This window comes from Sturnira hondurensis, unplaced genomic scaffold, assembly GCF_014824575.4.
Source record: "Sturnira hondurensis isolate 20B ecotype Veracruz unplaced genomic scaffold, ASM1482457v3 Scaffold0000566, whole genome shotgun sequence".
NCBI classification, from domain to species: domain Eukaryota; kingdom Metazoa; phylum Chordata; class Mammalia; order Chiroptera; family Phyllostomidae; genus Sturnira; species Sturnira hondurensis.
In genome coordinates, this window is record NW_028073197.1 from 894,441 (window position 1) to 917,436 (window position 22,996).

The 22,996-nt window shown below is 37.0% G+C and overlaps 1 protein-coding gene across 2 annotated transcripts in view; it reads right to left on the reverse strand.

Moving 5' to 3' along the window:
• The window catches only part of STAP1 (signal transducing adaptor family member 1), a 39,054-nt gene extending 16,500 nt beyond the window's left edge, over positions 1-22,554 (reverse strand). The window contains exons 1-4 of one of the 2 annotated variants that reach the window (XM_037042105.1): positions 22,353-22,554; positions 12,174-12,245; positions 4,954-5,067; positions 2,874-2,930 (exon numbers count right to left, since the gene is read on the reverse strand). In XM_037042105.1, the coding sequence (XP_036898000.1) occupies positions 2,874-2,930; positions 4,954-5,067; positions 12,174-12,245; positions 22,353-22,472 (363 nt within the window). In that variant the 5' untranslated portion in view covers positions 22,473-22,554. The remainder of the gene's footprint in view (positions 1-2,873; positions 2,931-4,953; positions 5,068-12,173; positions 12,246-22,352) is intronic. The other variant, XM_037042115.1, reaches the window with a different exon arrangement.
• Positions 22,555-22,996: the final 442 nt, after the last annotated feature.

Below are 22,996 nucleotides of genomic sequence, written 5' to 3' on the forward strand. Positions count from 1 at the left end.
TCCTAAGGAGCTTCAGTTACCTGACAGAAATGGAAGAGTAGAATCACGAATAGACAATCTTCATGTAGGGGTCAGCGTCCTAGCATAGCCTCTAAACCAAATAGAGCCTGCACAGGGCACCTGATCTTCTTCCAAGAAATGTTCCTTTTTGTCTGGCCCCAAAATGAAGTACACCCATCTTGCAGTACAGGCTAATTCAAGTAACAACCAATCTCTCATGTTTTCATACTGGATTTCGTAGTTCTCACTGTCAGGGAAGTTCAAGCGCACCTGAAGTGCATAGCTCTCCTACAAATCACCGAGAACTATCTCTACCAGCCACACGGTAACATGGGGTTGAGATGGCACTCTTCATTAGATGACCAAGGATCAGCAATCAGAAGTCTATATTTTGATGTGCTTGTGTGTGTATTTCAAAGTTTAATTTCATATTAGGATGATGATTTTGCTCCACTGAGTACCTTTTTTTAGCCTTTTCTGGAAATGTATTTTGGATTGAGTAACCTATCGTCCTGATCTATATTTACACCCCTGATTTAGACTGAATTTTGACCATGTGCAATTAACAGCTTGATCTGCAGAGTGGGATACATGCTTTCCAGGGGGTGTATAGGAAAGTTCATTGGGAAGAAAACACTAGAATGTTTTCTATGTACTTTTCTAACCAATTCTTATGACTGATGTCCATATATATGAAATTTGAAATAAAAATTACTAATAAGTGTACACAAAAGGATAGCTAAGCTAACTAAAATCAGTAAAGCTATTTTCTTATATACCAATCCAGAAAAAGTAATAGAATGAAGAAAACCTAATGATACAGTTACTCCTCATTAATTACCCATTATGATTCAGATATTGTGTTATTGCAAATTCTCACAACAATGCTTCAATAGGCATCCTACTTTACAAATTAAAAAAACAAACAGACAAAAAAAGAGGCTCACAAAAATTAAGTAACTGTCCAGGGTCACATTACTAATAAGTTGTAAAACCAAGACTCAAGCTCTGCTTTTCCTTAATTCAAAAGCAACATCCAGCCCTGATGGGTGTGGCTTAGTGGGTTGAGTGTCATCCTGCAGACCAAAGCACCAGGTTGCCAGGTTGATTTCCAGTCAGGGCACATGCCTGGGTTGTGGACCAGGTCCCCTGTTGGGGGTGCGCAAGAGGTAGCTGGCGGATATTTCTCTCATACATTGATGTTTCTCTCCCTCTGTTTCTCCCTCCTGCCCCTCTCTCTAAAAATAAATAAATAAAATTTTAAAAAACACAGCAATGTCTCAGTCCTTCAGCAATAGTTTGTCTTTCTTAAACTTCTACTGTGAAGTTCTCCTAATAACAGGCATGGAGTGATCTAGGATCATTGGGCAAAAACATTTATAGAGCACATTTAAGGTAAGTTGTCTTCTTTTGAAAACTCACATAAATCTTATATCTATAATATACCTAGATACATTTTAATTTAAAAATAATGTTTTTATCAAGGAAAAATATGAAAACAAAATTTGAGGGCCAAAACATCGAGTATAATTAGTGTACCAGAAAGATGCACTGCAGTTTTGCAGTGGTTTTAGTGTACTTGTTGAGGGCCACTAAGATTCCATTGGAGACCTCTTCCCTAGTGTAACAAATGCCATTGCACAAAATACTTTCTTTATACAACCAAGGAAAAGAATGCATTTCCCCAAAGAGTTTCTCTTATCCTAAGTCAACAAGTCTGTAACCTCTTTATCTGGTCTACTATTTAATCTGCCTATGACTTACACACATGGTAGTTGAATGGTAGTTGAGCCTGCAGCTTTTACATATTATTGACAAAAAAACCAACAACCAGCATCCATTATCTCAGTAAAGTGCAGTGCTTATTCCATGTGACTGTAAAGCCTTTACTTAGGAACTAACTTTGGAGAGAGTCTATATTTAACTTACCCTACTAACCATAGACAATTTTCTTATCTTCTCAAAGTAGTGGATAATATGATGCTCTTTTGAGGGCTATCAAAGTACCTCATGCTTCTAAGACAGTTGCTACAGTGGCTTTATTTAAAATAATTGTAGTAATCTTGCTACAACAGTAAACCATAAGCAGTAGATATTATTGATCTCAGATAAGATGCCACAGAGTTAAACAGATAAACATTCCTTTGTCTTAAGTCTCACGAAACGAACATTTTTAAGTGAGTTTTGCCCTGGCTGGAGTGGCTCAATGGATTGAGCACAGTCTGTGAACCAAAGGGTTGCTGGTTCAATTCCCAGTCAGGGGCACATGCCAGGGTTGCCAGCTAGGTCCCCAGTGGGAGGTGCACGAGAGACAACCACACACTGATGTGTCTCTCCTTCTCTTTCTTCTTTCCTTATCCTTTCTCTAAACATAAATAGATGAAATCTTAAAAAAAAATAAAGTGAGTTTTATTTTGATGGTCCCTCCCTTTTGTATTGTCTAAGTTATTCATAAAATCTCTCTCAATTTGCATGTTATAAATATGTATTAAATGAATAAGTATGGATTTGGAAAGTATTTTAGAGGATGCTATATAAGCTAAAATATCAGACTATGCAAAAACTACTTGTCAATAGAATGAGACCAAAAAGTAAATTTCCCTGACCACCTATTACTTGTTAGTGGCACCCTGTTTATGTTCTTTACAGCAATTATCACAATTTTAAATTATCTTTTTTGTTGATTCTTTATTTTATTTTTTCCTCTCCATCTATCTGACAAAAATATAAATTTCACAAGTAAGTCTAAAGGTTTATATCTGTATTTTTCAATGGCTATATCTTTAACCCCCTTTTCTCTGCATGGTTCATAGTAAATGTTCAGTAAATATTTGTTGAATGAACGAATCAGTCAAAAGTAATGTCCTTCCTACCTCTGTTACTGTAAGAATGAAGCCTCTCCATTCTTCCCCACTTTCTGTGTTCTCTGTCTAAAGATGAAGACAAAACAGATAAAGATGAAGGAGAAAAACCATAAATGACTATGAACATTAATACTTATACTAACTTCAAGTAAATTCCCAATTTCACGATTGTTTGAAAATCCTGAAGTTGTGAATCCCATTGAAAATCAGCAAGATCAACAAAAAGGCAAATTCTTCTATTGAAGCACACTGTTTTAAAAAGTCAATTATAATTTCTAAAATTACTTGAAAGGAATGATGGAAGAAATGATTCTTTTTTTTGCTTAGAACCATGAATGTGTATTTGTTATGAAATATTTCAATATTGCTTTTTTGTCAGAATTATATACCTTTAATCTGTTTGCTTAGTAAACAAGTAAAATTGTAAAATTTACTTAACTCAAAAAATTGTAAATGTTAGCACACTTATTTCTGCAGTATGTCAATTTATGGTTGATCCTCAATTGGTATTTAACATTGACTAGCTTTAAATTTGGGGCTACCAGGTAGAACCAATGTAGTTAGTCCTTAGAAACTTAGAATTGTTAGCTCTAAAATCTACTAATACGGTCAAAGTTACTAAGACTTATAAGTAGCAGCTACTGTTCTATTTCTATGAATTATCTGATTTAATCTTCATGGCAACTTGGCAAAAAGTACTATTTTTTTAAAGATTTATTTATTTAACAGGTATTTATTTAGTGCCTTTTAGTGCTAGGCATTATTCTAGGTACTGGTGTACATCAGAGAACTAGAAAATCCTTATCCTTATGGAGTTTAGGGTCTAGCAAGCAACAACAAATAACAAAAATAATAGTAAAGTCTATAGTGTCAGAAGGAAATAAATGGAAAAATAAAATGTAGATCAGGGTAAGAGTGATTGAGAATGCCATGGAGGGGGGAGAATGTTGCCATATTAATAAAACAGTGCAGGTAGGTCTCAGTAAGAAAGTTACATCTGAGCAGACTGTAGAAACCACGGTTACTACCAGCTGTAGAAACCAAGGTATGAAAAGGTTAAGAAGCTTGCCCACAATCACACAGCCCACGAACAAAACAGCCAGAATTCAAGCTCAGTATCTGACTCCAATCCTGCTTGTGTTCTTAACCACCACATCAGAATCACCTAGTGGACAAGACGTGTTTAAAATGTAGATCTGGGGCCCAGGTTTATGGGATTTCCCAAGTACAGGTGATTCATATTACACTAAAGCTTGATGACCAGTGCTTTTAAGGTCAACTCCAACTACATCAAATTCAATTGCAAGGTATTCTATTTGTTATTACTAGATTTGATGGTTGACTGTAATCGGCTCACTTTGAATGCTGGGTGTGCAGTGGTGAGTTTAACACAGATCTGTGCCGGTATGGAGTTCAGAGTTTTATGATATCAATACCATATTTTATAAATCATGTATATCTCATATACAGTTCTTCAAATTTTTCTAATTGTCTCTGTAATGTTCTTTTTAGTGCTTGGGTTTCTGTTTGTGTGTTTGTTTTTCTCTTTGCTGATGCAGGATCCGATTCGGATCACATATCACCTTTAGTTGCCATGACTCTATAGTTTCCATAGTGGGAACACAGGTCCAGTTTTTCTTTGGCTTCTCTTACACTGGTATTTTTTAAAAGTGTAGACCAATTGCCTTGCAGAATGTCTTTCAATTTGTGAAAGACGGTTCTGTCTAATTCAGTGGTTCCAGACACGTATTATGTTGGACATGTTGCACATTCACCTGGGAGCTTGCTATGCCAAGTTCTTGGACACCTATTCAAGGACAACTTTTAAAAAACACCAGGTGGGATCTCTGACTTTGTCACAGGACAAAGTACATGGTTTCACTGTGCCTGTATACTAAACAAGTGAACATGCCCTTTTAAATCCCTATTTAGAAAACCTTCGTTCTTGGCAGAAGGCAAGATACATTTTCAAAGTGGAGGACTTGGCACTCCCCCTGTAATTCCTCCTTACCTCAGTCACCAGGCTGTGAAGAGCTGAATGCTATTTATAACCACCTCTTGTTTCAGACTATTGCTTCTCCTCACTCACCTTCAGTTGCACTTCTTCTTTTGGCAAAACAAGAGTGAATTTTGCACAATTGCTGTCAGTTGAATTTTGCTCAGTAAGACATGTGAGGTCTATTATCTCTAACTTGTCAACATACTGCAAAGATAAAGGGAAATCTCATTAAATTATTTTATGGGTAATGTACGTTAGTTTTAGTAAGAAGGAAAGTAAGTAATATATTCCTTTCAACTGATTTATACTTTCCATGATATCCTGGTTTTCATCTTGTCAAGCCCTTCCCAACCAAGAGGGCAAATTTGGAAATGTATTCTGTGGTGGTGTACCTTAGCTGGTTCATACAGGTTTGCAAAAGCTGATCTGTTAAATTATCAAAAATTTTGCTAGCTGGTTGTTAACACAGCCTTTATAAAAGTTAAATTATATAAACATATAAGTAAATAAGTTAATTAAAAACAACAATAATTGAAATTCAAAATGTATTATTTTTCTAATTATATTACCGCCTAATATTCTCTATGATCATAAAGTTATTTATATGGTCATCTCTATGTGGTGGAAATGCTGTATTATGGTATGTTACTATGATGCCTTTCTTCCCACCTCTATGTTCAGGGAGGTCATGTGATAGGTTGAAATTAGCCACAGTGGGAGTATTTACACCATGGAAATTGGTGAACCTTGCAAATTAGGGTGTGATTAATCATTTTGTTAATTGTCCCAGGGGCCAGCAATTCTTTCCTGTGGAGGCCAGGTAGTAAATGTTTCAGGCCTTGTGGACCACATGCAGTCTCTGTTGCAAATTCTTCTTTTTTATTTAAACAACACTTTGTAAGTGTAAAAACATTCTTCACTCATAGAGTGTACAACATTGGACCACAGACTAGATTTTCGCTCAAGGGCCACAGTTTGCTGGCTTCTAGTCTAGACTTATGTAAGTGAGGGAGAAAATGTTAATAACTCAGATGAAACTTTGAAGTTTGTTTTGTCTGGAACTTTTAAATTTTGAACAGAACAAAAAATTGACAAAATATTATTCTACAATTCAAAAACTTATTCAGCAAAGAAATTGTTCATGTCATTAAAAAATAGTGGGGTTTTGACATAATATAATTGTTATTTTACTTTCCTCTTACTTGTTAATGTAAACCAAAATATTACCCAACATTCATGTCAAATGTTATATTTAATAACAATAAATTTGTTAGGAAAATAGCATATTGGGAAACAACTCTATATATCTTATCATGATTGAACTGCAATCCTAACACGAGTTCAGAAAAATGAATAAAAACATTGTATGGGAATTGATTGCTTATATGAAAATTATGATAAAGAGTATTGTGTATATTTAACTGTGTTACTATACATGCCTTATGTAAATAATACATATAATAAATTTATATACATATATTCATACATACATTTTTTTCAGAAAGCACTATTCAACATTTACCACATACTACTGGTTTTGAGGATTCTATTAAGAAATCCTATCTTATTCCAGTACAATCAAAATATATCTTTTCAGTAACTAGTCTATACAGACTGGTTTGACTTGCTCTCTAGTATTAGAAAGATTAGAACCACTTCTAGTAAGGATAGTAGGGTTTCTATATATAATTTTTGGCTAAATTAGACTCATTTTGACATCTTTTTATCTCCTTTTATTTTTCTATTAGGCCTAATATGACTTATTTTTACTATATTTTTGTATTATTTTGCTGAATAAATTAGGGCATAAAAATAGTAAATAAAATTCTTCAGAGCTATTTCTATGTTGATTAGATTGAGGGTAAGTTTTGGTTTGTCTATTTTCAATGAACAAAGACATATTAAACATAGAAGAGGAACTATAAGGGGAGGAGGAATTTAAAATTACACAGAATCTTTATTTGGTGCTTTGACTAGACCAAGCTCAGTGAATTTTGCTGAGATGGGGAAGCAACAAAGGAAGAAGTGGCCCAGTTAGATAAAGAGCCTGTAAGCTGAACTATTGATTTCAAAAAAGGAAGTCATATCTTTTTGTTTTTAATTGTAATGTTGAAAACAGCCTTAAAGGTCATCGGTCTAATCTAGCTACCATCTGATCCTTGAATTTCCTCCAGGCTATCTATCCTTCCATGTGGTCATCTACCCTGTGTCTGAACATCTCAAACAATGCAGAACTAACACCTCCTCAGCAGCTTTGCCTGCTAGCAATTTTTTTCTTGTATTAAACTACAGTTTTCCTTCGGGCAATTTTTATCCAATGGTCCTAGCACCTTTTCTCTGGAATAACACTAAATGAATTTGGTGACTCAAATGACCTCCCAGCCTTTCAAATACTTCAATGCAGCTTTAAAGTCTTCCCTATTCTAGGCTAAATATCTACAGTCCTCACCTATTCTATTCCTGTGCTTTCTCCTGTGACTTATCACCCCAAAAATCTCCCCCAAATTCTGCATCCTCTTTTCATGCAATTGGTAGGCAGGCAATTCTGCACCATTTCATTTTGACAGTCTCTTCATGGCCTGGTGGTTAAGGATGCTGGCTCTGCAGCAAGACAGATTGTACCACTTTCATTAGGTGTCTGATCTTGTACAATTTCTTAATCTTTAAACTTGACTGCTCTGATCTATAAAGCAGAGGTTAAAATAGGGCCTACTGTGCAGAGTGCAGAGTTGTTGTGAAAATTAAATGAGAAAATGCATGTAAAATGCATGAATGCTTGCTATGCCTTCTATTTACTATCTCATTTAATCCTTTTAATAACCTTATAAGGTCAGCTATTTTTTTCATCCTAATTTTAGAGATTTGAAACTGAGTGTGTTGGTGATCTTTTATTTGCTCCTCTGGATTTACTTCTATCTCTTCACTGCCCAACACTGTGCACCAAGATACGGACCTGTATGAACAACATTATGGGTACCCTTACCCTCTGCCTTCCTGCTGGCTTGAACTGCTGGTGAACCCTGGCAGCAGGTAGAAGAATGAGAAGAGTGAAGTCAGATATTTGTTACCCTTGGCAGTTGCTGCCTCATCCGAAGATCATGCTCCTCTCAAGGGAACCATCTTCATACAACTCTCCCCACTGTTCTCTCACTCTTTACTCCTACGTGTGGTCATGGGGCACTGTTAACTAGCCTCAGGGTTCTGTACTATCCTTTGTAATTGTCCTACATCCTGTCCACTGCTTTGAGTATTGCATCTTTATCAAACTCTCTTTAAATTGCCCAATTTGAGATGCCAGTCGTTTTCTACCAGTCTCCTGTATGATACACTGAGATGAAGAGAGGTTAGGTAAGTAACCCAGATACCAAGCTGGCAGAAAGAACGGTGGCAGGGCCAGGATGAAAACCCAGGTAGTCTTCCTGAAAACCAGGCTCTTAAGCACTAAGCTGTACTGCTTCTAGCAGTGAGGGATAACTATTAACTCTCTCACAATGTATATTATACAGGTTACTGAGTTCTTTAAATTTTTACTGACATCAGTGGGGAGTTAGAAGGCACAACAGAGAAATCAGTTATGTTAAAACTCATTACAGTATTCAAAAATGCCTTTATATAAATCTTGTCTATCCAGAACTATGATGAAAGATAACCACTTCTTTGTCTCTCTCTCTCTCTTTTTAAAATGACTTCTGATTAGCCCTCCTTGGTGTGGCTCAGTGGATTGAGCTCCAGCCTGTGAACCAAAGGGTTGCCAGTTCAATTCCTGGTCAGGACACATGCCTGGTTTTTGGTCCAGGCCCCCAGTTGGGGTTGTGTGAGAGGCAACCAGTTGATGTATCTCTCACATATGAATCTTTCTCTTCCTCTCTTTCTCCCTCTCTCCCCATATCTCTAAAAATAAATAAATAAAATCTTCAAAATAAAATAAAATAAAACAACTTCTGTTTAGTTTACCACTAATGATGCTAAAATGCCTGCAAGTGGAACACAAGCTCTTTTTCTGTTTCTTTTATATGATCTGGATCGGCAATAATGATATTCTAAGGAGTGTTGGGCTACTACATCCATGGTCCAAAATGTTTTTATTTAAACAAGTTACTGGATCATAAAGTCCCTTATAAGCTTAGCATTTCAAGGTAAGCAAGCATTCGACAGTAAAATACAGTTTTACTTGTGGGGAAAAATGAAATATACAATCGCTTTTAATTTCTATGTGTGTGTGAAAAAATGAAAATGAATCAGTTACTTGAAACTAATATAAATAAATATCAGAATCTCTTCATTGCTCATACTTGAGCTCTTAGTAGTCCTGTTTGATGGGTATGTTTTTGTCTATCCAGAAAAAATAAATGGCAACATTTTACATTATGAGGCTTTGGGGATCATCTAGCTCCTTGCAGATTATAACTGTATGTGACAGAAAGATGAAAAGGGAAGAAATTAAGGGTATCACTTGGTATTAGGCAATTATGTTCAAAGGTATAGCTAAAATTTTCACTTTTTAACCAAGTTTTTAGTATCAGGATTAGAAAGAAAAGAATGCAAAGTTTAAAATATAATATATAATTTACTTCCAGTCAAGATGGCAGTATAGGCAGACATGGCTCTCCTCTTAGCACAATCACATCAAAATTATGACTAAAATATAGAACAACCATCACTCACAACCATCATAAATCAAGTTGAATGAAAGTCTGACAACTATGGAATTGAAGAAACTGCATCCACCCAGACTGGTAGGAGGGGCACAGACACAGAACAGACTGGTCCCACATCCATGCATGGTGTATAAAAAATTCAGGAGGGGTATCTCAGGAGAGAGGAGTCCCAACCCCACACCAGGCCCTCCTGCCCAGGGTTCCAGTGCCAGGAAGTTAAGTCCCCACAACTTCTGGCTGAAAAAAAAAAGCAGTGGGAATTGATTCAGTAGAAGAAACTTCTGGGCCCCAAGCAATTTCTTTTAAAGAACCCACAAACAGACTCACCTACTCAGACTCACTCCTTCTGAGATCCAGCACCAAGGTAGCACCTTGAAAGGCATCAGTGACATACAGGGAGCAAATGAAGTGCCTGGCATCAAGGCAAGTAGAGGCCATTGTCCCTTTTCTAAACCTTCCCCCCACAATCCAGAAAGCTGCTGTCAGATCTGAGATATCATCAACCCGGCTAACACTTTTAGAGATACCTAGAGACTTTGCCACACCCAACTTTCAGGCCCACCCAAGCTGCCTTTCCATGTGAATGACTGGTCTTTGCTCATGCTTCACAACCTCCTAAAGCCTTTCAAACAAGCAACATCTGGCTTCAGTGAGCCCCAGGTCTAGCACCAGTCGCAGGCAGTCTAGATTTACAGGTTGGCTTTGCCTAGGAATCTCCCGGCCCAGCACAAGTAGCAGCCAGATTGCTTTTCAGCTCAGGCAGGGTGGCCCTGGACAAAACACAGGTGAGGGCTGGCCTTGGCCTGCTCCACCCAGGAAACCCCAGGACCAGTGCACCCAGTGGACACCTACATACCAGGTCGGAGCACCACCACCATGCCACCACACAGCTGATCCTCCAGGGAGGGCAGAGGTTGGTGGTCAGTAGTCACAGCCAGTCTTTGCAGTTGACTGGCCAGGGTAGATCCTACCCACGATCTGCCAACAGCAAACAAGTTTCAATGGCAAGAAAAGGGTATACTCAGCCCACACAAAGGGCAGACCTCAACTACCCAGCTTGGGAGATAGGGAAGGCTATGCTACTGGACCCCACAGGACACCTACTACATTAGACTACACTACTAAGACAATGGAGTCAAATCAGCTCTATCTAATATATAGAAACAAACACAGGGAGGCTGCCAAGATAAGGAGACAAAGAAATGTGGCCCAAATGAAAAGAGATCAAAACTCCAGAAAAAGCTAAACAAAACAGATAAGCAATCTATCAGATGCATACTTCAAAACATTGATTATAGAGATACTCAAGGAATGTAGTGAGGACCTCAGCAGCATAAAAAAGATCCAGTCAGAAACAAAAGATACACTAACTGAAATAAAGAACAATTTACAGGGAAATAATAGTTGAGTGCTGAGAATCAAATCAATGATTTTGGAACATAAGGAAGCAAAAAAATAACGTATTGGAACAACAAGAAAGAAAGCAGAATCAAAAAAAAGTGAGGATTGTATAAACAGCCTCTGGGACAATTTCAAGAGGTCCAACATTCATATCATAGGGGTGCCAGAAGGAGAGGAGAAAGCAAAAAACAGCAAATCTGTTTGAAAAAATAATGAAAGGAAACTTCCCTAATTTGGTGAAGGGTACAGACATGGGAGTCCAAGAAGCACCAAGAGTCCCAAACAAGATGGATACAAAGACGTCCACTCCAAGATACATCATGACTAAAATGCAAAAGTTTAAAGATAAAGAGAGAATCTTAGAAGCAGCAAGAGAAAAGTTAGTTACTAAAGGAGAGTTCCCATGTGACTGTCAACTCTTGATTTCTCAAGAGAAAATTGCAGGCTAGAAGGGATTGGCAAGAAATATTCCAAGTCATGAGAAGCAGGGACCTACAGCCAAGATTTCTCTCCCCAGGAAAGATATCATTTAGAATAAAAGTGCAGATAAAGTGCTTCCAGACAAGAAAAAATTAAAGGAGCTCGTCATCACCATTATTATATGAAATGTTATAGGGCCTTATTTAAGAAAAAGAACATCAAAGCTATGAACAGTAAAACAACAAAAAATACATATCTACCAACAATTGAATCAAAAACCAAACTAGACAAACAAGAACAGAGACAGGACTATGGATACAGAAATTGTTTTGATGGTTGCTAAATGGGAGGGAGGTGAGGGGATTAAGAAGTACAAATAGGTAGTTACAGAATAGCCACGGGGATGTAAAGTACAACATAGGAAATGGAGTAGCCAAAGAACTTTTACTCATGACCCGTGGACATGAACAATGGTGGGGGGATTGCCTGAGGGACTGGGGGTGCTGGGTGGAGGGCATCACAGGAGGGAAAATTAGGACTACTGGAAAAGCATAAACAACAAAATTGAATTTACAAAAATAAAATAAAATATGAGATAATACCTTTTTCTGAGTTGCCCAGAATTTTTTATTACTATGGGTCCTATAATTGATACCATCACAGATATAAATATTCATATTTGAATTGGTTTTATTAGAATATTAGAACTAGAAATATTAGAACTATTTACTAGCACTCTTAAAACACAGAAAATCACAAATTAATAATAAACTATATGACAAGTGTATATTAGGAAAAAATTGAATTAGTTAAACATGTTTAACTACTTACTATTGTACTTTTTTTGTCGTTATAAAAGAAAAGTGTGGTTCCTCTCAACTCTGTCCAATAATGTTTATATTCCTGTGGAAAAGAAAGCATAAGCATCAGTGTAATAGTCAGTTATCTTCCTGTTGAAATTTTACTTTGTGACTGTCTTCATTGCTATGAGACATGAGATTCTTCTTTTAATAATATAGTCACATTGTTACAGGTTCTATAGATATACAGCTTTTTAAGTTTAAAAATGTAAATAACCTAGTCAGACTTTCATTTCACTCAAGTGAAAACTTATTTAAACAAAGGTAACTTACAGTCTATGAAGATTATTTGTGTTATCAAAGCAAGGGGATTTAAGGATCCTTTCACATCTAAGGACTAACCTTCATACCCAGCTCTTTCCAAAAGTATGTTTAAAAATTTTCTAGTCAGTTTCATAGATGTGTTGATCATATCTCCCTTTAAGGTTTAATAAACTGATTTTTGTAACATATTAGGTTAGCTGAATTTATACTGAAGATTAAGGTAAAAAATCACACGAAGAAAATTTTTTCATCTGCTTATAAATGTGAAGACACTTTCACATATTATGGTACTTTGTGTTTCTTTAATATTGACATGTAATTTATCCCTCTTTTGACCAGCAAAATGTTTGTCACCTCTTCAGAATTTATATACTTATTTTCTCAGATGCTTGGTTGTGAGTGAATGGACTAGGACGGCCACCCTTACTTGCCTGGGGTCTTAGCTGAGAATGCAGAATGAATAACTCAGTGGTATAATAGGAAGTAGATTTGATCTCTGTCCACCAGTTCCTGACATAGAGACTCTAAAACCTGAGTGACAGGATGTTTCTGTTACTGATAATGAGCCCCTTTACATCATACCCTAGTTTATATCAGTAAGGTTACCTAAGATGGGACCCATGGAGAGCTTTAGGATCAGTCTAGTCCCTAAAAGAATACATGATGAGAGGGTTGGAACTTTCAGCCCCACTCACTGATGTCTAAGGAGTGGCGGGTGAATGGGCCTGGAGATTAAGTGTTATCAAATCTCTTGAACAATGACATTTGATGAGCTTCTTAATTAGTGAACACATATGCATGCCACAACTCCACAGGGATAGAGTATTCAGTTGTGCTTGGGACTTTTCTAGACTTCACCCTGTACAAGATCTGCCCAGAGAAAGTCCAGCATTGTTAATATAACAAGAATGCTTTGTGTGACGTTGGTGTAAAATGGCAACCATTTCACACCAGGAGAATGGACTGGAATGCACATGCTTGAACAATGATGACTTCATTGTACAAGTCAGCAAGGGTGGTAGATTCCATTGAGTGAGCATGTATACTATGTGGCTGTTGCATTCAAAATGACTGATCAAGTGGAGAAATGAATATGCATCAGATTTTTCATTAAGTTTGAACATTCCTCGGTGGAAACTATTTGGATGATTCAGAAGACCACAGCTATGGGCAAATGATGATGGGCAGCTTCATCAAGACATTGCCCTTGCTTGTGCATCATGGCTCATCCATCACACCTCGTGCAGTTTTTTGATGAAACATCAAATCGCCCAGGTGACCCAGCCCCTCTATAGCCCAGATTTGGCACTGTGCAACTTCTGGCTTTTCCCAAAACTAAAATCGCCTTTGAAAGGGAAGAGATTTCAGACTGTTAATGAGATTCAGGAAAATACAATGGGGCAGCTGATGGCAACTGGGAGAACTGTGTGAGGTCCCAAGGTGCCTACTTTGAAGAGGACTGAGGCATCATTGCCCTATGTACAATGTTTCTTGTATCTTGTATCTTCTTCATTAAATATCTCTATTTTTCATATTACATGGCTGGATACCTTCTGGACAGGCCTCTTGTACTACTTGATCTGACTTTTCATTTGTATCCCTTACCAGTAAATGTAAGGAAAATGTCTTCTTGAGTTTTGTGAGCCATTCTAATAAATTATCAAATCTTAGGAGGAAATCATGGGAACCTCTGATTTATTGCCAGTTGGAAGCGTGGGAGGCCAGGGATGTCCTACTGGTAACTGAAGTTGGTGCAGGACAGTCTTGTGGGACTGAGCCCTTAATTAAGCTATAGATTCTGCACTAAATCTGAATAGGTAGTTTCAAAATTGAACATCTAGAAAATCAGAGTGGCTGATGGCATTGGGAGACACTCCATTGAGACAACTGGAGTCTCCCTCCATGCAGTTTCATTCTCCAGCTAGCCTAGAATTGTTCACTGCTGGTGGAAGGATCCCCAGGAGCCAGAGAGAGCAAAATCCAAAGGGTGAGTACTTTCTAATCCTCTGCATTTGTCATGTTTACCAAAGCAGGACCCAGGCCACTTTCAAGTGGTAGAAAACTAGCCCCAACCTCTTCATGGAAGGAGCAGAAAAGTCCTATTTCAAAAGCGAGTGCATATATTGAGACTTGAACAAATTGGTAGTTTTACTGCGGCAATCTACCTCAAGAGCAACGTTGGAANTCATATTACATGGCTGGATATCTTCTGGACAGGCCTCTTGTACCACTTGATCTGACTTTTCATTTGTATCCTTTACCAGTAAATGTAAGGAAAATGTCTTTTTGAGGTTTGTGAGCCATTCTAATAAATTATCAAATCTTAGGAGGAAATCATGGGAACCTCTGATTTATTGCCAGTTGGAAGCGTGGGAGGCCAGGGATGTGCTACTGGTAACTGAAGTTGGTGCAGGACAGTCTTGTGGGACTGAGCCCTTAATTAAGCTATAGATTCTGCACTAAATCTGAATAGGTAGTTAGTTTCAAAATTGAACATCTAGAAAATCAGAGAGTGGCTGATGGCATTGGGAGACACTCCATTGAGACAACTGGAGTCTCCCTCCATGCAGTTTCATTCTCCAGCTAGCCTAGACTTGTTCACTGCTGGTGGAAGGATCCCCAGGAGCCAGAGAGAGCAAAATCCAAAGGGTGAGTACTTTCTAATCCTCTGCATTTGTCATGTTTACCAAAGCAGGACCCAGGCCACTTTCAAGTGGTAGAAAACTAACCCCAACCTCTTCATGGAAGGAGCAGAAAAGTCCTATTTCAAAAGCGAGTGCATATATTGAGACTTGAACAAATTGGTAGTTTTACTGCGGCAATCTACCTCAAGAGCAAAGTTGGAACTTGGAACCAGGTTTCTTTGTCCAAGCTGTGTGATCTTTTCACCCCATCCTACCTCCTCATTGAGAGCTGGCTCTCAGGTGATTATAATGAACATGCTGATGCCTCTTGACCACAAACAAGTAACCATAGGAAAGAACAATTCCAAAGGGCCTGAGTTTAAAGGAGCAGCCAACATATGGTCCCCAAAGAAATGGTTATAAAACCAGGCAAATAGATATTTCTTCTTCTCTGAAATCCAGATGCCCAATATGTACATGACACATCTCAAAGTCAAGCAGTTTTATAAGGCAAGAACAAACTTAATTTCAGCTCTGTCAGAAGTCTCTTCTTTTCTCGCTTTAAAAAAAATATAGGATGCAGTGCCATTGGCATTACAATCATCTTTTGCCTGGTCTCTCTGCCGCCTCCTGTGGCCTCCAACCTATCTATCCTCCACTGAGCTGCCAGAGTAGGGCTGCCTAACAGGTGAGTGTGGGGGTAGCATGCTCAACTTAGTCCCATCCTGTCTTCTCCTCAGCTCATCCTACCAGGAAAGAGAGGGTGTTCAGCTGTGTTCTCTGCCCTGTAGCAAATGGCCTCCAAGAGGGGCAGGCTTGTGCCTCTTAAACTGAGTTAGTGATTCAAGGTAGCTACAGGCTACCTAAATGTAAGATAAGGTGTTAGCACAAGTTTGGGACTTAAAGCTAAGCCACAAATATATTTTATTAAAAATAAAAGTGACTAACTGGTCTTTATTTATATGATTCCTGTACCTTAATATTTAATGACATATATATTGGCCACTAAAAAAAGAACACATTGCTATATTGGTGTAGCCTTCATAGAAAACAGTATTGAGTTTCTCAAAAAATTAAAAATGGACCTTCCATTAGACCCATTTATCTGAAGAAACCCAAAACACTACAGGGGTACATGTAATTTGAAACAATACATGTACCCCTATATTTACTATGGCATTATTCACAATAGCCAAGACATAGAAGTAACCCAAGTGCCCACCAGTAGATGAACGGATAAAAAAGCTGTGGTACATACATACCATGGACTAGTACTTGGCCATGAAATCTTACCATTTGCAACAGAATGGATGGACCTAGAGGGTATTAGATGTGAAGATCCAACAAAAATGTCCTACTCAGAAACATCAGGAGTTAATAGAATGGGCATTATTTAGGCAAAGTCCTGGGTAGGACACATTGAGAAGATGGGAATAGAGACTAAGATGAGGAAGAGTTAGATGTGAATGGGGAAGTGAAATGAGTCAGTCAAAGAAGGACAAATACCATATAATTTCACTTACATGTGGAATGTAGAGAACAAAATAAATGAACAAATAAAAATGAAACAGACTCATAGACACAGAAAGAAATCTGATGGCTGCCAGAGGGGAGGGAGTTTGGGGGGACGGGTGAAAGAGGTGAAGGGATTGAGAAATATAAATTGGTAGTTACAAAATAGTCATGGCGATGTAAGTGAAGCATAGGGAATAGATACAGTCAATAATATTGTAATAACTATGTTTGGTGCCATTTGGGACTGGAAATATTTAGGGGAACACTATATTTAGGAGAACACTCTGTGAAGTATATGATTATCTAACCACCAAGCTATACTCCTGAAACAAATACAAAATAAAATTGAATTAAAAAAATAGCAGTGCCTCCTTACTCACATTATTACCTTCCAGTTCCCATTATCCGTATCATACTTTTACCACATGGCAATTTGGTTGTGTGTGTGACAGACAGTGTAGTATGTAAAAAGCTAAAATAGACCTCTTTCACCCTAGCTGGTGTGGCTCAGTGGATTGAGTGCCAGCCTGTGAACCAAAGGGCTGCTGGTTTGATTCCCAGTCAGGGCACACGTCTGGGTTGCTGGCCAGGCCCCCAGTGGAGGGGCATGTGATAGGCAACCACACATTAATGTTTTTCTCTCCCTCTCTTTCTCTCTCCCTTCCCTTCTCTCTAAAAAATAAGTAAATAAAATCTTTATTAAAAATCAAATAAATAACATAAAATAGAGCTCTTTCAGTAGGTGTATGAGGAAAGGAATGTTTGTAAATAAGAGAAATGAAACCCATTGTCATTTCTATATAAAATCACCATTTCATATTGTCTTCAATAAAGGAATAGAAAACTGCATTGAGAAATATAACTTTACAAGTTTGCTAATATACATTATCTCTAAGATCAAGCAAATGTTCTATAAAAAATTGTAGGAGTGTTCAGTCACTGTTGAAAAATTCTCTTGAACTTTCTCAGATTTGGCCTAAGTTACATAATAAAGTAATTCAAATTTATCTTGAGAGCTTTTAAAAAAATCATATTTCCCTTTTGAAGACTTTCACATCTGCTCTATTTATAAGCCTCCCAATGCAAGGGTTAAGTCAAGGTGATGTGTATTTGACAACAAGGATAGGGGTGAGGGAGAGCAGAGAAGGGATCAGAATATCCACATACTGATTAGAGAACTTAATGACAGGTTGTGTAGTTTTTCTGACATATAGCATCTAAGATCAAGTTCAAATTCGAGACTGAGTCTTGGAGGAATGGAAAACCAGAGAAAACCCTGAAGTCAAAGTCTGCCAGTATGGTCATCTTTTTGATTACCTTCATTGCTGTTAACCTCCCACCAGACAGAAAAATTAAAGTCACTAATAGTTGAGGTTTATTGATTTCCTTCTGTACATACATGCAGATATCCATCTGTGCTCCTGAGAAAAACTACAGAGGTGCTGAGTCATGACAGAATGATATGAATTGGGTAGGGTCAACCAGAGGAAAATGGGCGTTTTACTGGTAAGTGAAATAATAGATTCATTACAAGAATTAAGGAGGATTTATTAAATGGAGGAAGAAGCAAGACCAAAGGCACTGAGTTGAGAATAAAGGCAGCTTGGAGGAAAAATAAGATTATAAATAACAATAGGTACTGTGAACTCCAACCACAACCACAAACCTAAGAACAGATCAAATGTACATTCCGTATGCAGAGACCTGTGGGGCAAGTCTTGATTTAGTTCCCGATAAGCTCTAATGAACACCAGTATAATCTGCGTCATGTGTAAATATCACTCTTAATAATTAACATCTAGGTATGTATATATATCTACAGAGGTATGTAAATATTTTAGAAATTAATTTTGAAGGACACATTTTTGAATGAAATACACTTACCACAAAGGTTCTTATTTTTTACCAATCATTTGTGTTGAGTTGCTGATGTAAGAAAAGGGACTGAAATGGGACTTTTGAATTTATTGCTAGCTTCATAATCATTATGTGACCTTGTATTTAGTTTAAGGTCACTATCTCATTTTTATGTAATCAAACAAATGTTTGAAAGTACTGAGCTTATTGTTGAGCGAAACATGACAGAGAATCTCTTGATTAAACATCCCCCACCTTTGGAATCCACAAATGGAATTAGGACTTTAGTTTGGGAGGAAGCATGATGATAAGTGACTTGCAACAAAATCCAAACTAGGCTTCTTAAATGGATGAGGAACCTTGACCATAACATCTGTGAGCCACAACTCACTCATCTGTGAAGGGGATAAAACAGTTTCTACCCAGAAGAGTTATCGTAGTGATCAGAGTGACAGACAGTATATTAAGAGCCGAGCATGATCTCTGCCATATGTCAACACCTTAAGAAAATACACACATTATTATATCGCCTATGTGATCATCACAGCAAACCATTCAGTTTTACAAAAGAGGAAACAGATGAAAACATTTACAGAAATTGCCCAAGTTCCATAATTGGGCTGGTACTTATATCTTCTGTTTCCTGATGGGTCTTCCTCATTGATGTAACTAGTAAAAATGGATTACAATGCAGAATCCTGTTAAGTTCCTCTCTGTCCCAGGCCCCCAATAAAAAGGTCCCATTTTTTTTCTTGTGAGCAAGCAAAGTTCCTTTGCTTAAGGAAGGATGTTGTGTAATGGTCTCCAAAGTGGGGCACATAAATCCCAGGGGCATGCAAGATAACCCCATGGGGGAAGGAATTTTTATAAAATCTAACTGTATTTTATTTATTTAATCTTTCTTAATTCTTTTTTTTATATCTCTAGTAACTTACTTAGAATATTAGTAAGGAAGTATAATATATAATTTCTAAATAAAGTAATAATCTTATAGATCTGTGCTCAAAAACCTTGAAAGGAGTAGGTTGTTTTTAAAAACTGGGGATTACAGCATAGAGAACTAGGTGTGAGAACACACCCGAGATTTTTTTGAATAAATTAGTGGCAATTAGAGCACAAGTCAGAGAAATATTATTTTGATACTATTCTGATAACTGCATTCTTATTTATGTTCAGGTTAATAAGAAGACATATTACACACATTTTAGCACATATCAGGTTGAAAAAACTGTGAGATGCTGCCCAAACTCTCTCTTATTTTTAAATAGTTCCAGAAAAATGAGAATTTTCCCCATTTATAAGAACTATGTTGGCATTAGCATCTCATTGTGGCATTTAGTAGCTTTTATTATCAAATAAATGTTCCTGATTAATCCAAAATTCTAGTGCTTCGGTTTAAGTCAATCCCAAATATTAGTTCTTCCATGGAGATTATGTACTTTTAATAGGTTCTTGACCCGGGGTCCACCAACCTTCTGGAATTTCATTTTAAACAATGTATGTTGACATATTTTATTGGGGTCAAAGCCCTTTAAATTCTTAAATGTGCCCTTTCACAAAAACAGCCAAGACACACCTCTTAACATGTAATCTCCCTATATACCAGGTTGCTTCTTAGTTTTACAGTCTGTAGCTTAAATATTCTGAATTCTTTCATGTAGAGACTGCACGTAACATTCTGCAGAGCCTTCCATATGCTACATATGCTAAGTGAAATATGCCAGGCAGTGAAAGACAAATACCATATGATCTTACCTAATCAACCAAACAAACAAATGAGCAAAAAAGAACCAGAGACTTAGAAATAAAGAACAAACTGACAGGGACCAGATGGGAGGACAGGGGTGGATAACAACAGGCTAAAGAAGAGGGACATGTAAAAACTACCCATCAACGAGAACAATGGGGAGGGGATTGCTGTTGGGAGTGGTGGTTGGACGGGGCAGTGGAGAGCAATGGGGGGAAATGGGGACAACTGTAACTGAACAACAATAAAAGAAAGAATATGATAAATAATAAAATGGGAAGAGAATGAATCTAACCTTTGGTGTGAGCCAGGTGTTTTATTTCTGTTATCCCTCTAATCCCCGAAACCCACCATACTAGTAGACATTACTGTAGTCCTCTCACTCTCTTCTCCCTGACATACAAGTAAAAGATACTTTGCTGTGAAGTCAAGTGAAAACACAAATTAATTTCATCAGACATATTTATGCCTATACTTTATTCTTTCCACTTCAAAGCATACTTTCTAAGAAAAGTTTGAGTAGTAACTGGACAAAGGAGATGTCACTTCTTACTAAACTCAACCTCTTAAAGGTAAGGTTCTTTGTGTTTTATTCATATTCTTGAGAACTAAGTGTGATGTTTCGTGCATAACAGGTGCTCAATGGACACAGCATGAATGAGTAAATAGACTGAGCACCTACTGTATCTCCACCATTGTACCTTGGGAGATAAGTCATAGTCTCTCCATTATGTAACTGAGGAAGTTGAGTCTCGAGGAGGCTGGTTAGCTTGCATGAGATCATGTAGCAAAACCATCAAGTAAAGTCATGCTAAAATCTTTGTTTTTTTCTCCTAACCATACCAATCGAATGCCTTCTTTAAACATAAAAAAGAATGAATCTGATATCAGAAACACTTATTATAAATCCTCTGGGGAACAATCAATGAATGACAAAGTCTAAATCATAAATTAGAAATTCCTTTTTCCAACTCTCTGTTCTGGCAAAGTGTAACAAACAAGGTGGCTAACCTATGGTGACAAAACTGAATTCACTTTTGAAGCATGTAGGATCAAGCAAAAAAAATTCCAATGCAACTGACAAATATTAAAAGTACACAGTTTGCACCCACAACAGAATACAAATTACCATGTCTTTGCTCTCAAATAGTAAACGGCCTGATTATGAATGTAGGAAATATGTGTCATTATAGATATTTTCACATATACAATTTTCCCCAGGTAAATAAATCCACAAAAATATTATTATTATTATTAGACATTATTATGGCATTTCTCAAAACATTTAAATTTTTTCTAGTTTCAGTTAATATTAAAGCTCCATAAAATTTGAGCTGTTAGTGAATTTTCTTTAGTAACAGGCACTTTGTGTTTATTTCTCTCATTAATTTTAATTATCTGCAACTATTATTCTAAAAGTGCTGATGTTAACTATTAGTTTTCATTCTTACGTTTTCAAAACATAGGATGCTTTGTGCATTTTCTTACAGCATGTATTTATGCCATGTCAAGTACCTACCACCCACAAAGCACCCTAAGTATAATTTTTTTCCTTTAGAAATTTTTCAATTACACTATTATCTTTTAAACTCAGAATCTTAAGCAGTAGTTTTAGAACTTATTATTATAAATAATGTTAACAGTATTACTTTTGCCATTTTCACAACTTTTTACAACAGTTTAACACTTTAAAAAACAATGTGATCATTATTTACAACCTTCACACAACTAAAAATAAGAACAGAAGGTTCAGTTTCAATCACAATGTTTTATTTTAATGATACAAGTCATCATGAAAGCACAGTAGTAAACTGAGAAAATACAGGAAACATTTCATCTATTAAGCCAAAATCTTCTGTGATGTGTAAAAGAATTGCTTAGAAATTTAGTTTATTGACTTTTTAACCTTAGTAATGTAATATTAAAACCTTATACTATTATTTAGTATAATACACATATATACGTGTGTTTAAGCCATACCTTGTTTTTAAATTATGCAAAGTTGGAATACTATTTCTGAGCTCCAGGAAGGGGGTTTAATCCCAACAGGAATAAGGAGGCCCTTGTCACATCACAACATCATGAAATAAATGTTATATTAATACAGAGGCTTCTAGTTTAACATTATCATCTGTGGACTTACCTGGTATTCTGACCGCTTGACTAATAAGAAACCTTCAAAGTATAGGGGCAGAGCAGTAATCTTTAACCTTTCTTGGAAAATCCTGCGAGGGGCTGGTTTCGGGGGCTTCTTAGCCATCATACTCACTCGTTGGTATGTGGTTTGTATTCAACTGTACCCCGTCTCAGACAAAATGAGATCTCCCTTGTGTGGGGAAAAGGCAACTGTTCAAAGAGGAAGTCCCAACTTGACTTTAAACCACCAACAGGACACGCACGCACACACACACACACACACACTTTCTTTCCTTTACTTTTTAGGAGGTAAGAGAAAACAGACATAGACCAACTTTGAGAGAGCAATCCCTAGTTAACTACATGTACTTAGAATTACAGCAACAAAATAAACTGAAGATGAATACCAACAGAGGATGAAAGGAACTTGTTTAGAGATTATGGGTTTTAGAAGAGACATTCAGGTCACGTTTGTTTTCTCTTTATTTCAATTGCTGTCCATTGTCATCCTCAGAAGTCATGACTTGAATTAACTCCACTTCACTAAAAATTAATTCATAGAATTATTTTATTATGGCAATTTCTGTTGTTTTTCAGAACCAAACTTTGTTTAAATTTTTAGAAAAATTATGCTCTTTTTCCCATGTCCAT